The sequence below is a fragment of the Drosophila teissieri genome, chromosome 2R (genome assembly GCF_016746235.2).
Source record: "Drosophila teissieri strain GT53w chromosome 2R, Prin_Dtei_1.1, whole genome shotgun sequence".
In the NCBI taxonomy this organism is placed as follows: domain Eukaryota; kingdom Metazoa; phylum Arthropoda; class Insecta; order Diptera; family Drosophilidae; genus Drosophila; species Drosophila teissieri.
In genome coordinates, this window is record NC_053030.1 from 12,541,365 (window position 1) to 12,552,251 (window position 10,887).

General features: G+C 47.0%; 1 protein-coding gene across 1 annotated transcript; it reads right to left on the bottom strand.

The window, feature by feature from the left end:
• Positions 1-565: 565 nt before the first annotated feature.
• On the bottom strand, positions 566-3,354 carry LOC122613941. Its single transcript, XM_043788369.1, has 2 exons — positions 3,121-3,354; positions 566-3,067 (listed from the first exon to the last, which is right to left on the bottom strand). The coding sequence occupies exons 1-2, from the start codon at positions 3,167-3,169 to the stop codon at positions 2,469-2,471; spliced, it is 648 nt and encodes a 215-aa protein (XP_043644304.1). The 5' UTR covers positions 3,170-3,354; the 3' UTR covers positions 566-2,468.
• Positions 3,355-10,887: the final 7,533 nt, after the last annotated feature.

A 10,887-nucleotide genomic window follows, 5' to 3' on the forward strand; every position in this document is an offset into this window, starting at 1 on the left:
CTATATGGTATAAAACCTTAATAAAATACAAATTAAATAAAGATAAGTTTAGATTTCCGAGCTGGTACTACATTTCGGTTTAAGACTTCCAATGCCGTTTTACGCTAAGGTGTTTGTTTAGTTGAAAAGTTGCGAAAACTCTTCAATTTAAAAGGGGTTTAAATATTAATTCGGATATTCAACAAACTGAAACCCGAAACTACAAAACTACGGCTGCTACATCAATCAAACGGCATTTTAAAATGGACAGCTGAGCAGACGAGTGAGTAGGAGTGAGTAAGCTCCAAGTTCCACCAGCATACATACTATGCAACTAAAGAAACCCTTTTAGATAATGGACTAAATCCAACGAGCTTAAAATATTCTTTATTATCTTGGGGTCTTAGAGGATTTAAGAAGAAACATTCGTGACAAACTCGTTGTCCGAACGGACAACTATTTCATTATGGAGTGCAAATATTTGCCCAAGTCCCTCGTTTCCTTCGGCAGTGGAATAAATATTCATTCGTGGCAGGGGCAAAGTGTGCCGGGCAAACCCCTTGGCAATCAACTCAAACTGCTGACAAGTAATGTGGGAACCATCTCCGACTACCAGCCACTGGCATTTCTCGGGGATTCCATATCAACGGTGTTTCATTACAGTGAGTAAACGACATGGCATCTGCTGATACCAGATACCGGATGCTGTCCCTTTGCCCATTGCCGTTTGGCTTTAAGCTTCGACAGGGGAAACCTGGTACCGGCACCGGCACCGGCACCGATGTTGTCAGAGGTCCGGAAGCCAAGCCCACCTTCGATTAACCAAGTATCCAAGTATCCAAGTATCCGAACACTCGGACAAGCCGCAGTCTCGCCGGGCGCCGTGTGTCCAACTGTCGTTTGTTTACATAACATCAACATGGGCCAAAAGCCAGATGCCAGCCCGAAGGCAACTCGGCATCCTGTGTGGGCACATGCGCACTAGGGAATCCTCCTTCCTTCCCCCTGTAGGCATCCTTTGGGTGGCCAGCTTTGGGAGCCTGCAACTGTTGCTTCGTATTGCTGATTGCACTGGCAACTGACACTAATCCAATCTGGCCGAATCAGCTGCGGAACGAGCTGCAATCCCAATTGGTGCCACTAATTGCGAGCAGCACACAAAGGCAGCGCCAATGGATTTAATTTGCAGTCAGACAAATTGCACAACTTGGTCAAAACAATTGCCAGCAGTTACGAGTACGACTATATGGCCAGGGTGTACTCACTTTCCCCAGCGGTGGAATTCAATTACACTTGGTCGACTGTCGGCGGGAGTAATAAAAGTTATCGAAGCGAAACAGTTGGACATGTACCTAAATCCTTTAAAATGTAATCAAATTTGAAGAGCTTTCGAGCACGTGACTCAATGGCCGCTATTAAAGCCTCGCCGAGTAAATTGACTGTGTTGAAGCTGCGATTTGGGTGGCAGTGGAATGGCCGGGCTACACGGATTCCGACCGATAAGAGACCGCTAATCCCCCAGACGTGCACTTATCAGCGAAGCAAACACATCCTACTCCTATCCCATCCCATCCTACATCCCAAAGCCCCATCTTTCAAAGAAGTAAACCCACCCCCTCGTAATGCTGGAAACGAAAAGGGTGAGCCAGTCATCCCCCGATGCAACAAATGGCAGTGGCAGTGGCAGTGGCAGAGCGATATAGAACACAATAAGAAGTGGAAACACAAGTGGAAAGCACTAAATAGTTGCAGCAGTGGTCGGAGTTGCAGGACCAAGGATAACCGGAGAAAAAGCTGCAGCCGAGTGCCAAAGTTCACACCAATCCCATTGGGTTGGAATCCGAGGAAAAAACGGGCTGGGATAAGGATAATAATGCGAGAGTAAAACAAATATGCGTTGATCTGTGGCAAAGGGTATATGGCAAAAAAATGTGTGTGTAGCGAGCAGGAAATGGAATCAAATCGCCATACAAGAAAACAAAATACTGCAAATCCCCTTAATGTAAGCAAAAGGGGCACGTGACCAGAAAGAAGGACGCAATAAGGATGTGGGGTTAAAGTCCAAGCTCTGGACAACAAATGGGTGCACAAAAGTAATCCTGACATTTTGCAGATAGTTGCATCTTCATGAGCTGCGCACATTCGGACAATGGGAAAGCAATTCGAGAGGTGGCTTTGTACCATTAAACTTGAAAAGAAGAGCAAATAATATATAATTGTGCATTATTTTCGCCATGAAAGGGCCGCATACTCGCAATCCCCAGTTCATCTGCAGACTTTTAAAAGCTGTCACATAAAACAAATCTTAAAAGCAATCTGAAGTGCAGGATAAAGTGAAAGAAGAGACTCTCATTTCCGCAGCCACGTTTCCCTTATTGCTCACTTGTGAATATTTAATATTCTAACTACTTGAAATCCGATCAATACAAACAGCTTTGATATATTTTTTAAATCAATCATCTAAATAATGACTTGCAAATCTACATTCTTCATGTTTCTTCATTCCTACGTAGTGTCCCCTTTTTGGCACTGAGCTTCTCCAGAATTTTCCTGCCCAGACGACAGGAATGCTCTGTGATTTGGCGCAAATCCAGCTTGTGGCATTTGAGTTTGGTTTTTCGGAGGCACATCCTGGTCTGCTTGCAATCCCCACTAAGGTCACCTTCGCGAGCCCGCAATTCGAAGGAATTGGGACCGATTCCTGGCCTATAAGCCACCAAGTACCGCCTGCCACCTTGACCGTCATAGAACCTGGTCGTGCAGCGCATCTCTGCGGCCAAATGTTGCACGATGGCCTCTTGTAGCACAGACATCGGACTAAAGTCGATGAATCTGCGTTTGCTGGCCAGGAATCGACGCAATCGCCGCAGGATCACATCTGCCCTCAGGATATGCTCCTTTAAGGCCGCAAAGTCAAGTGGGCCCAGATTTTTCTCTGCCTGCAAGGAGCAAACCAGCTGGCGAAGTGTTCGTTTGGACTTGATTGCTGGTTGGCTATCAGGTGGAATGCAATTGTAGTTGTGCTCAATGTGGATAAGTCGGATGAGACTGCAAAGAGGCCTGGCAACTGAAGTATCTCGAAAAGTATCTACAAAAGAGCTGGTCAGAATTCTTTTTGCAATTGAACTACTCTAGGCCTACCTGTATTGTCTTCATTCATGTGCAGAATCTCTTGTAGTTGCTTAGTCATGCTGAAAGAGCTCCTAACTTTTTTCAGTCGGGCAATTTATGAAGTCTAAAACCTCAAACTTTTCAGATTTTCACGCAGCTTATGGATACTTAAAGAGATTCCAACTTATCCAAAACTCCTATTCGACTTTAATGTAAGCTTTGTACAGAATTTTTACTGCCGAAATCACTTTATTCCTTTTCCTCACTTTTGATGATGACAAAGTAAAGGGCTGCACAACAAGAATCAACTTTCTAGGAACCTTGGAAACCCTATTTCGCAAAGGTGACAACCCAAAAAGAAGGGCTGCAAGTTGCTTTATCGAAACAATAGAAAATGCAAAACTGAAAATTCCAGTACGTTGGGATCTGCATGTTGCATGGCACTTTTATTGCCCAATTCGCCAGCAGTCAGGATATTATTAAGGCCAAGCCAAACAGAAATCAAAGTTTTAGAGCCCCGGAAAAGTGGGTCCTGCAAATTGTTGGACGCTTCCCTTGCAAAACTGCGCCTCCGGGGTGTCGCAAGTGACGGGAAACTTTTGTGGCCAGCAGCAGGAGCAGCATATCCTTGGCCAGATGAGCCAACCACAGCCAGTGCCAGTGGACATCAACAGTCATCCAGTTTTATGGTATATAGTCGTCCGAAGAGGATAAGCTCGAAGGATGCCACTTTTGCATGAGCCGACAAGTCGAAGTCGGAAACTTCGTTGCTGAAAGATTTTATTGCCCTCAGCCATTTGCATGTGTCCCCATTCTGCATTTGGGGCTGGCTTGGACAAACCCCAATCCTCCCCCGCGAAGTTGGCCTAAAGTAAATGAAGCGTGACGCTTTGTTTTCCTTTGACTTAGTTTTATGAGTCTGCATCGGATGTAATTGAATTATGCAACTTGGCGCCACCGACTTTATTAACATTCGATAATAAAGGGGGAAAATGGGGGAGAAGGAACAGCAAAGGGATGATGACACGGATGAAGGATAACACCAGGAGGCAGGATACAGGATACTGGATACTGGATACAGGATACAGGCGGACGCAGACATGGTTACGCTTTTTAGCGGTGACATTTGAATTTCAGATGATTCCGCACAACTCGCGATTAAATGAATTGGAAAATATGTGGATGAGCCGACTGATAAAGGAAGCCCGAGGGCCAGAGGAACACCAATCCCAGCGACATCATGTAAATCGGTTTTGGGATGACAGCAGGATGTACACCGTGATGAAATGATAAACTTTTTATCTGGCGATTGGAGGCCATTACATTACATCACCAGGAATCACGCTGCGAAAAGCAGCCTCAGAAAACCAATAGTAAGCTCAGTTCCAATATTGCGGAGCAATAATTAATATATGAGTAACCATGGCCAGGCTGTTGATATTTGCGGAAAATCTGTGAACTGAGTGCGAGCTTCGTATATAGGACACCCAGATGCGGCAACTTCACTGAAGGGTCCTCCGATGCACCGGCAGATGCATCTGCAGAGTCCTCGAATTACAGTTTCATGAGCTGTCCGATGAGGTGGGTGAAAAAGTTGAGAGGTTGTTGCTGATTCCGAGTGTATTTCCGAACCGAAACCAGTGACAAATTGAATTCAAAAGCGTTCGAATTGCATCTGCATCTCCACTGTCCCTTCCACTCCATTCCCCCACATCCGAGAGCTGTTTGTGTCCTGTCGAGTTGAGTTGTGTTGCGTTGTGTTCGACAAGGACTAAGCTGCACACAGGCGATTCCGAGTAAGTGGCTATTGCAACTCACGCACCACCACCAAGGCTTACAAATGTCAAAAGATATCGTAATTCGCATCAACAGGGCAGATGGCTCACCGATACGGTACCGAACCGATTCACAAAGCCAACAGCCAGCAGCCAACAGAATACATCGTTCGATTGCTGCAGTCATCAGCAATGAAATAATGCACTTAACCAGGCCCCAGGACATGCTTTCCACACTCTCCCCTCGCCCCCCCGGGGAAACTTCGATGGCACGTCGAAAAGTTGCCTAAAAATGCTCACGTCCCAGGCACGTGACCGAAATGTTTGGCCATAAACAAGGAAAATATGAAAATGAAGAGCCAGCTCGGCAAATAAAGGAAACGAGGAAATCAGGAGGAGGAAGTTCGCAGTTCCGAGTTCGGAGTCGGTAATCGGCTTGATATATTTATCCTGGCTGAAAGTTCGTTCGAAGCCTCTTCAAAAATTCATCAAGGAGCAGCGCTCAAGTTGACTTCAGCTGAGTTCAGTTCGTCCTTCCTCGCTCCTTTCTGCGGGTGTGGACATTAACCCCAATTGGCTAAATGGCTCATTAGGTCACTGGGGGAGCTCTTTCTTGTTCCTGGGCTTTCAAAGGAAGTGGAGAAACAGAAAGCGAAACAAACTCAAGCGAATTGCACTGCTGCGTGGTCAGTTATAATTAGGGACATTCGCATTCGCATTCGGAGCTTTACGACGGAGCGATTAAGCGAAAGGATACAAGGGATATAAGGGAAACACCCAGTAAGGGGAGTTCTGGGATGACCAAGGCCAAGGACACAGGAGTACCCACTCCACCTCGGACTCACATTCAATATTATTAATTGACAACGTGGTGTGGTGTGTCTATACGAACCCGAAGAATCGTAAATATATCACTTACAGGGTTTTGACCCATTGGAAAGTGGCCAAAGTCATGTCCAGGATGTTTGCTTAGGAGCCATTAAGGGAGCGGTTGTGAAAACGAAAAGTGTATCCTCCTCATTCGCATTTGCGGCACTGTGTAGTTGATTAATTGGCCATAAACCAGACGATTATCATCCAAATTCAGTGCGTGGATGGAGAGGTGAGGAATGTCCCAACCCCACTCCAATCCATCCCAGTTCAACATATCTCTCCCCTTTCCAGGTTCGAGTACCTGACATCGCTGTGGATTAGCCAGGATGCGGATGTCCTTCGGTTGCACGGCTGGTGCTGGACTGATTCGCACTTGTGCGCAAGGTAGCATTTCTGGCGGTCTGGAGCTCCGATTCCATTTGCCTGGGCAACATTTACCATTATGATTGCAGAGCCCAACTTCAGCTGGTGGTTTTCCCTTGAAGTTGCCCCGTAATCAAGGGGATGTGGCAAGGGGGAGGAGCGCCAGGCAGTAATTGCTTAATTTGATTACGTGCCGCCGTAAAAAGCAGAACAGGAAATTTGCACACACACAAGCTCCGTGCTGGGTAATGAAGTTAGGATGGATGGATGCACGGATGGATGGATGGCTGTTTGGCTGTTTGGGTGTATAGGTAAATGGGGGTAAGTGGAGACCCCCAACCGCAGCCCCGAATCCTCCCTTCGAAACAGGAGCGACTTTAAACTTTGTCGCAGACGCAGCAACTTAATTCGTGTTTCGGCTGAGCCTTTCGCCAAATGTCGCAGGCCATTTGCCATAAACAACATAACAACAAACAAGATGAAGGGTTGGGCAAGGGGTAAGGTCCTGGAAGAGGGGAACAATGGCGTCAAAGGATCGAAATGGGAAATGGGAAACTGTTCGCTCGTGCGATAATTAGAAGCGCCCAGTGCACGCTCAATTAGAAGCTTGTAGCCCCATCCCCGTGGCTTTTCCGGCTGTGGAAGGTTGTGGCAAGTACACGGAACATGGAAAGTCTTTCTCCCGCCCTGCTGCACCACCTCCTCCTTCTCATCCTCCTCCGGTTCTACCTCCTCCGCGAGGCAGACACGCGATGATCCGGAGCGAAGTGGAGCTCGGCGTGAATGAGTCGCTGGATGGACGACGGGCTTGGTGGGGGGAGTGAGGGGGCGCAGGGCTTGAATGTCTTAATTAACTGTTAGCTGCACTCTGCGAAATCAACAGGCCATAAACGGCAAGTGGAGAGGGAGAGAGGGAGAGGGGGCAGAGCTATGGCCGTTTGGCTGTTTGCCTCTAAATAATGTCGAGGACGTCGTGCCTCATATTTATGATTCGCAATTATACTACAACGTGTGGCGGCAAATCTCCGCCTTTGCCCAGAAAATTGCAGTGCAGCTGGGTTTGCGAGGGCTGGGCTATCTGATTCTGGAAACACGGAGAGTGCATAGACGGTACAGTGGTACCCACGTTCACGCACACTGCTGCCGAACAATTTGCACACTCACACAGAAAACAGTGAGCTGTTGTTTTTTTTGGGGGGTTTTCTATGTGGGGGGATGTGTTTTTATTTTGGCGGCAGACGAAAGTGTTGGGCAGACAAATGGGGTGACTGGGGGAGTTGGGAGATTGGGGGATTGGGGGATTGGGATTAGGGACAGGAGCCAGAGGGCTCACTATAACATGTCACTGGGCCATAAAAAAGTTTATGTCTGACATGAGCCAAAAACAATTTGCATATTTTTCCACTGGATAACAACTTAATTTAGGATACCCATAGACATTTGGGGGCGTAGCGGCTGCGTAGCCAACTGGAACGGCGGCCGCGGCGGCGGAGTAATTAAGCCCGCCTGGAAGGGATGGGGATGGAGATCCAGGAGCACAGGGAGCACAGTGAGCACAGGATGGGGAAGTGTGGAAGTGGGCCCCCGTGAGCTGCCAACTGCATGGCTACTCGGGCGGATGCGCGATTTGGCTGCCTTTCGCACCTTTGCAGCCCAGCGGGTGTCGTCGCTAGATTGAAATTGCTTTTCACATTTCACATTCCCATTTCCCGTTTTCCATTTACTTCTGGCTCTGCTGTGCGCGTTTCCTTTCTCTCGGCTGCATTCATCGCTTTCTCCGCTCGATGGCCTTTCTTTCTTTCCCCATTTCTTTTCTCTCTCCTGGCTGCTGCAAAGGAAATGCAATTTATTTGCTGTCGCGGGCATTAAACGCGCTGCGCTGACTTTTGACTGACGCCATATTTTCCGCCACATTTGCAATATTCGCACGAGCCGAAGCGCTTCCGCTTCCGCTGAAACTGCCACTGGATCTTTATGGCTTGTGCCACGCCCACCGCCCTACGCGCTACATCCAAGTGCACCGCCCTCTCAGCTTTCATTTTTCAAAACTGTCAGCTGCGAATATTTCACAGTCGCTTTTTGGCATCTCACCCCCTTCGTCCCTTCCCTTCCCGATCCTTTTCCCCTTCCCCAGTGTCCTTTGTGCTTAGCCATCGAAGTGTAGCGTTAATGGCCATAGCTGTGAAGTGGCTCGTCGCAACCCGAGCCCTTCTGAAACGAATCCATTTGCCCCCACTTGCCAGGGCCTTAATTACAACGTCGCAACAGGAACAACACGTGTACAGGTGCACTTCGCAAAAAGTTTGATTTCAATGTAAAGTATCTATGAACATGTCCTAAATAACCCAAGCAAGCTCTTAAGTATGCTTTTAAATTTAAATAAATTTAACAAAATCCTGCTTTCGCATTTAGTATTGAAGTACGGAAGGAAACTTTCTCACGGTGTACAAGTAACATGCTCAAGCTGGCCAAGATTATGCAGCATTTTTTCATTAAGAGTGGCAGGCAAAGCGATTCGTCTGCTCCTTGGTAGTCATCAACTTGGCTGCCCTGCGGCAGGATATGCGACGGAAGTGGAGCGCCAAAGACTACAAGGTCCTTTGTGAAGCAGCTCCGGTTCACAGGAGTGCGAGTGGTCGTGCTCAGTGGTTTTCGTGTTCAGCTTCGACTTGGAATTAGCATAATCAACATGAAAAGGCAGCTCCAGGAATAGCAACTCACTCGGAGTTGTAAGGCAGCCAGTTGTAAGCCACCCATTCCATCCGGGATTCTTCACTGTGGTCGAGTTTTTCGAGCGCCTTTAATTACACAGCCCTGCACACGAATGATGAGCTGGCAAATTTCCACAGCTCCCAAGTGGGCGTGGGCGGATGTCTAGGTGGGCGTGGCCGTAACTGTGGCACAGTGACTAAGGATTTTGCGAAAATGGCCCGCAGGCAGTGCCAAAGCCAAGGCAGGACTCCAGACAAAGCGATTAGTGAGCCCGAGCAGTGCATGCCAAATGCTGCTCCGGAGACCGAGGTTTCTTTCCTCAAATTGAGATAAACTTGAGATAAAGTGGGCCAGGATCTCGGTATGGCAATGTCCTGGAAAAGCCAGAGCGAGAGCCATAGCCATAGCCAATGCCAGAGGCAAACCCGAATGAATCACACGATAAAGAGATGTCGGCCATGAAACGAATTAGGACAATATGTTAAGTGCCAAAGTGATGGCGCTGCTCGGTCTCCATCAAACTCTCAGCCAGAACAAAGGATAAAACTAATAAAAACTAATGAGAATGAAATCCCCATAAATCTGATTTCCCATCCTTTAAGCTCGCCCTGCCAGCGCAGGACTATTAAAAATTCCCAGAATAAAGCGGGATTGATGGGCTGGAAAATAAGTAAGAGCGGCAATCGATATGAAAACTGTGGGATAAGAACACACTTTTAGTTTGAATAAATGTAAAATGTGTGGTTATAAGACTCATGCAAAAGAATCTAACCTGAGTGATTGTCCAACAATTGTATGCTTTAGCTAAAATATTATACAATATTATATGGAAACTTGTCTGTCAATCGAAGGCAAAGGAGTAAGAACAAAAGGCCATTCCATCCAGGCAGATTAAACTGTCATCTCTGGCGGAGAAGCCATAGCTTGGCTGAATGCCTGGCAAACTGACAAACTTTGCCAAATTGCTGCAATGGCCAATTGTCCGCACTTTCAGCTGGACATGCAATTAAAGTTTGTGGTCCTCGAGAACTCGAGAAGCACCCGTGTGAGATGCCCAATACCCTGGGGCAATTGGGCGCCACTTGGGGAGCTCTCCTCGCTCGTCAGACGGCTGCTCGAACACTTTTAATTGTTGAACAACTTTCGAGTGGTTCATAGTGCCATGGCCTCAATCAAAGATGCAAGTAATGTTTGTCCATGAACATGAACATGAGTCCGAGCTTGAACATGAGCATGCACACGACGGATGGCAGAAGCAGTACTATACAAGTGCTATATACAATGCCATTCGGGGCCAGCCACTGGGGAAAATTCCGGGTGAAATGTGCAGAAGAAGGCGAAGGCGGCAGCAGCAAGTCACGACAAAGTCGTTGGGAGAACCCCATCTAGTGGGTTCCTGTCCCAGCTCATGCCATTCTGCATTGTGAATGTAAATACATGTGCGAAAGCGACCACCTGAGAAATCAGCACGCCAGGAAAAGCACCTCTGGGTGGAGGTGACTGATCCACCGAGTGTTGTCGCAAAACCTTACAGCTGCAATTACAAGAATCACACATTTTTATAGCTCTACCAAATGCAGTTAAAAAATGATTAACTTTGAGATTTAAGGAGCATAACTCCTGCAAAATGGGCCATCTGCTGGAAAGCAGCGACATCTGTTGCACATCTTTGGAACTAGTACAGACATAATTTCTCTAAATTCACTTACATATGTTTCATAACTACTGAAAATATATTTAAAAAAAATATTATAAATACAAAAGTTGGTAGATAAAAGTATATATATTATATATTTATTATACTAATAAATACAAAAAAAAAAGCTATACTAGCTAGGAAGGCATCTCTGGCGCCACCACCTTGAATGTTACCAAATCGCTTTAGCTCCGCCACAAGGAGCAATAAAAATGATACCGAAATGCCGCCCACTTATTGCCGGCGGATTTCGATTGCCACTGCGGGGGCGTGGCACTGCCATTATGCTTGTGTATTGATCTAAAATTGAATGTAAATTGCGGCAACTCGAATGATGCACGTGGGAAAGAGCAGCTGCCCCACTGGGACGAGCACTCG

Bases quoted from the DNA above. Each gene is read 5' to 3' on its own strand.
- LOC122613941 (XM_043788369.1), bottom strand. From the start codon at position 3,169: ATGACTAAGCAACTACAAGAGATTCTGCACATGAATGAAGACAATACA. The intron at 3,068-3,120 runs GTAGGCCTAGAG...GCTCTTTTGTAG, and splicing joins CATGAATGAAGACAATACAG to ATACTTTTCGAGATACTTCA.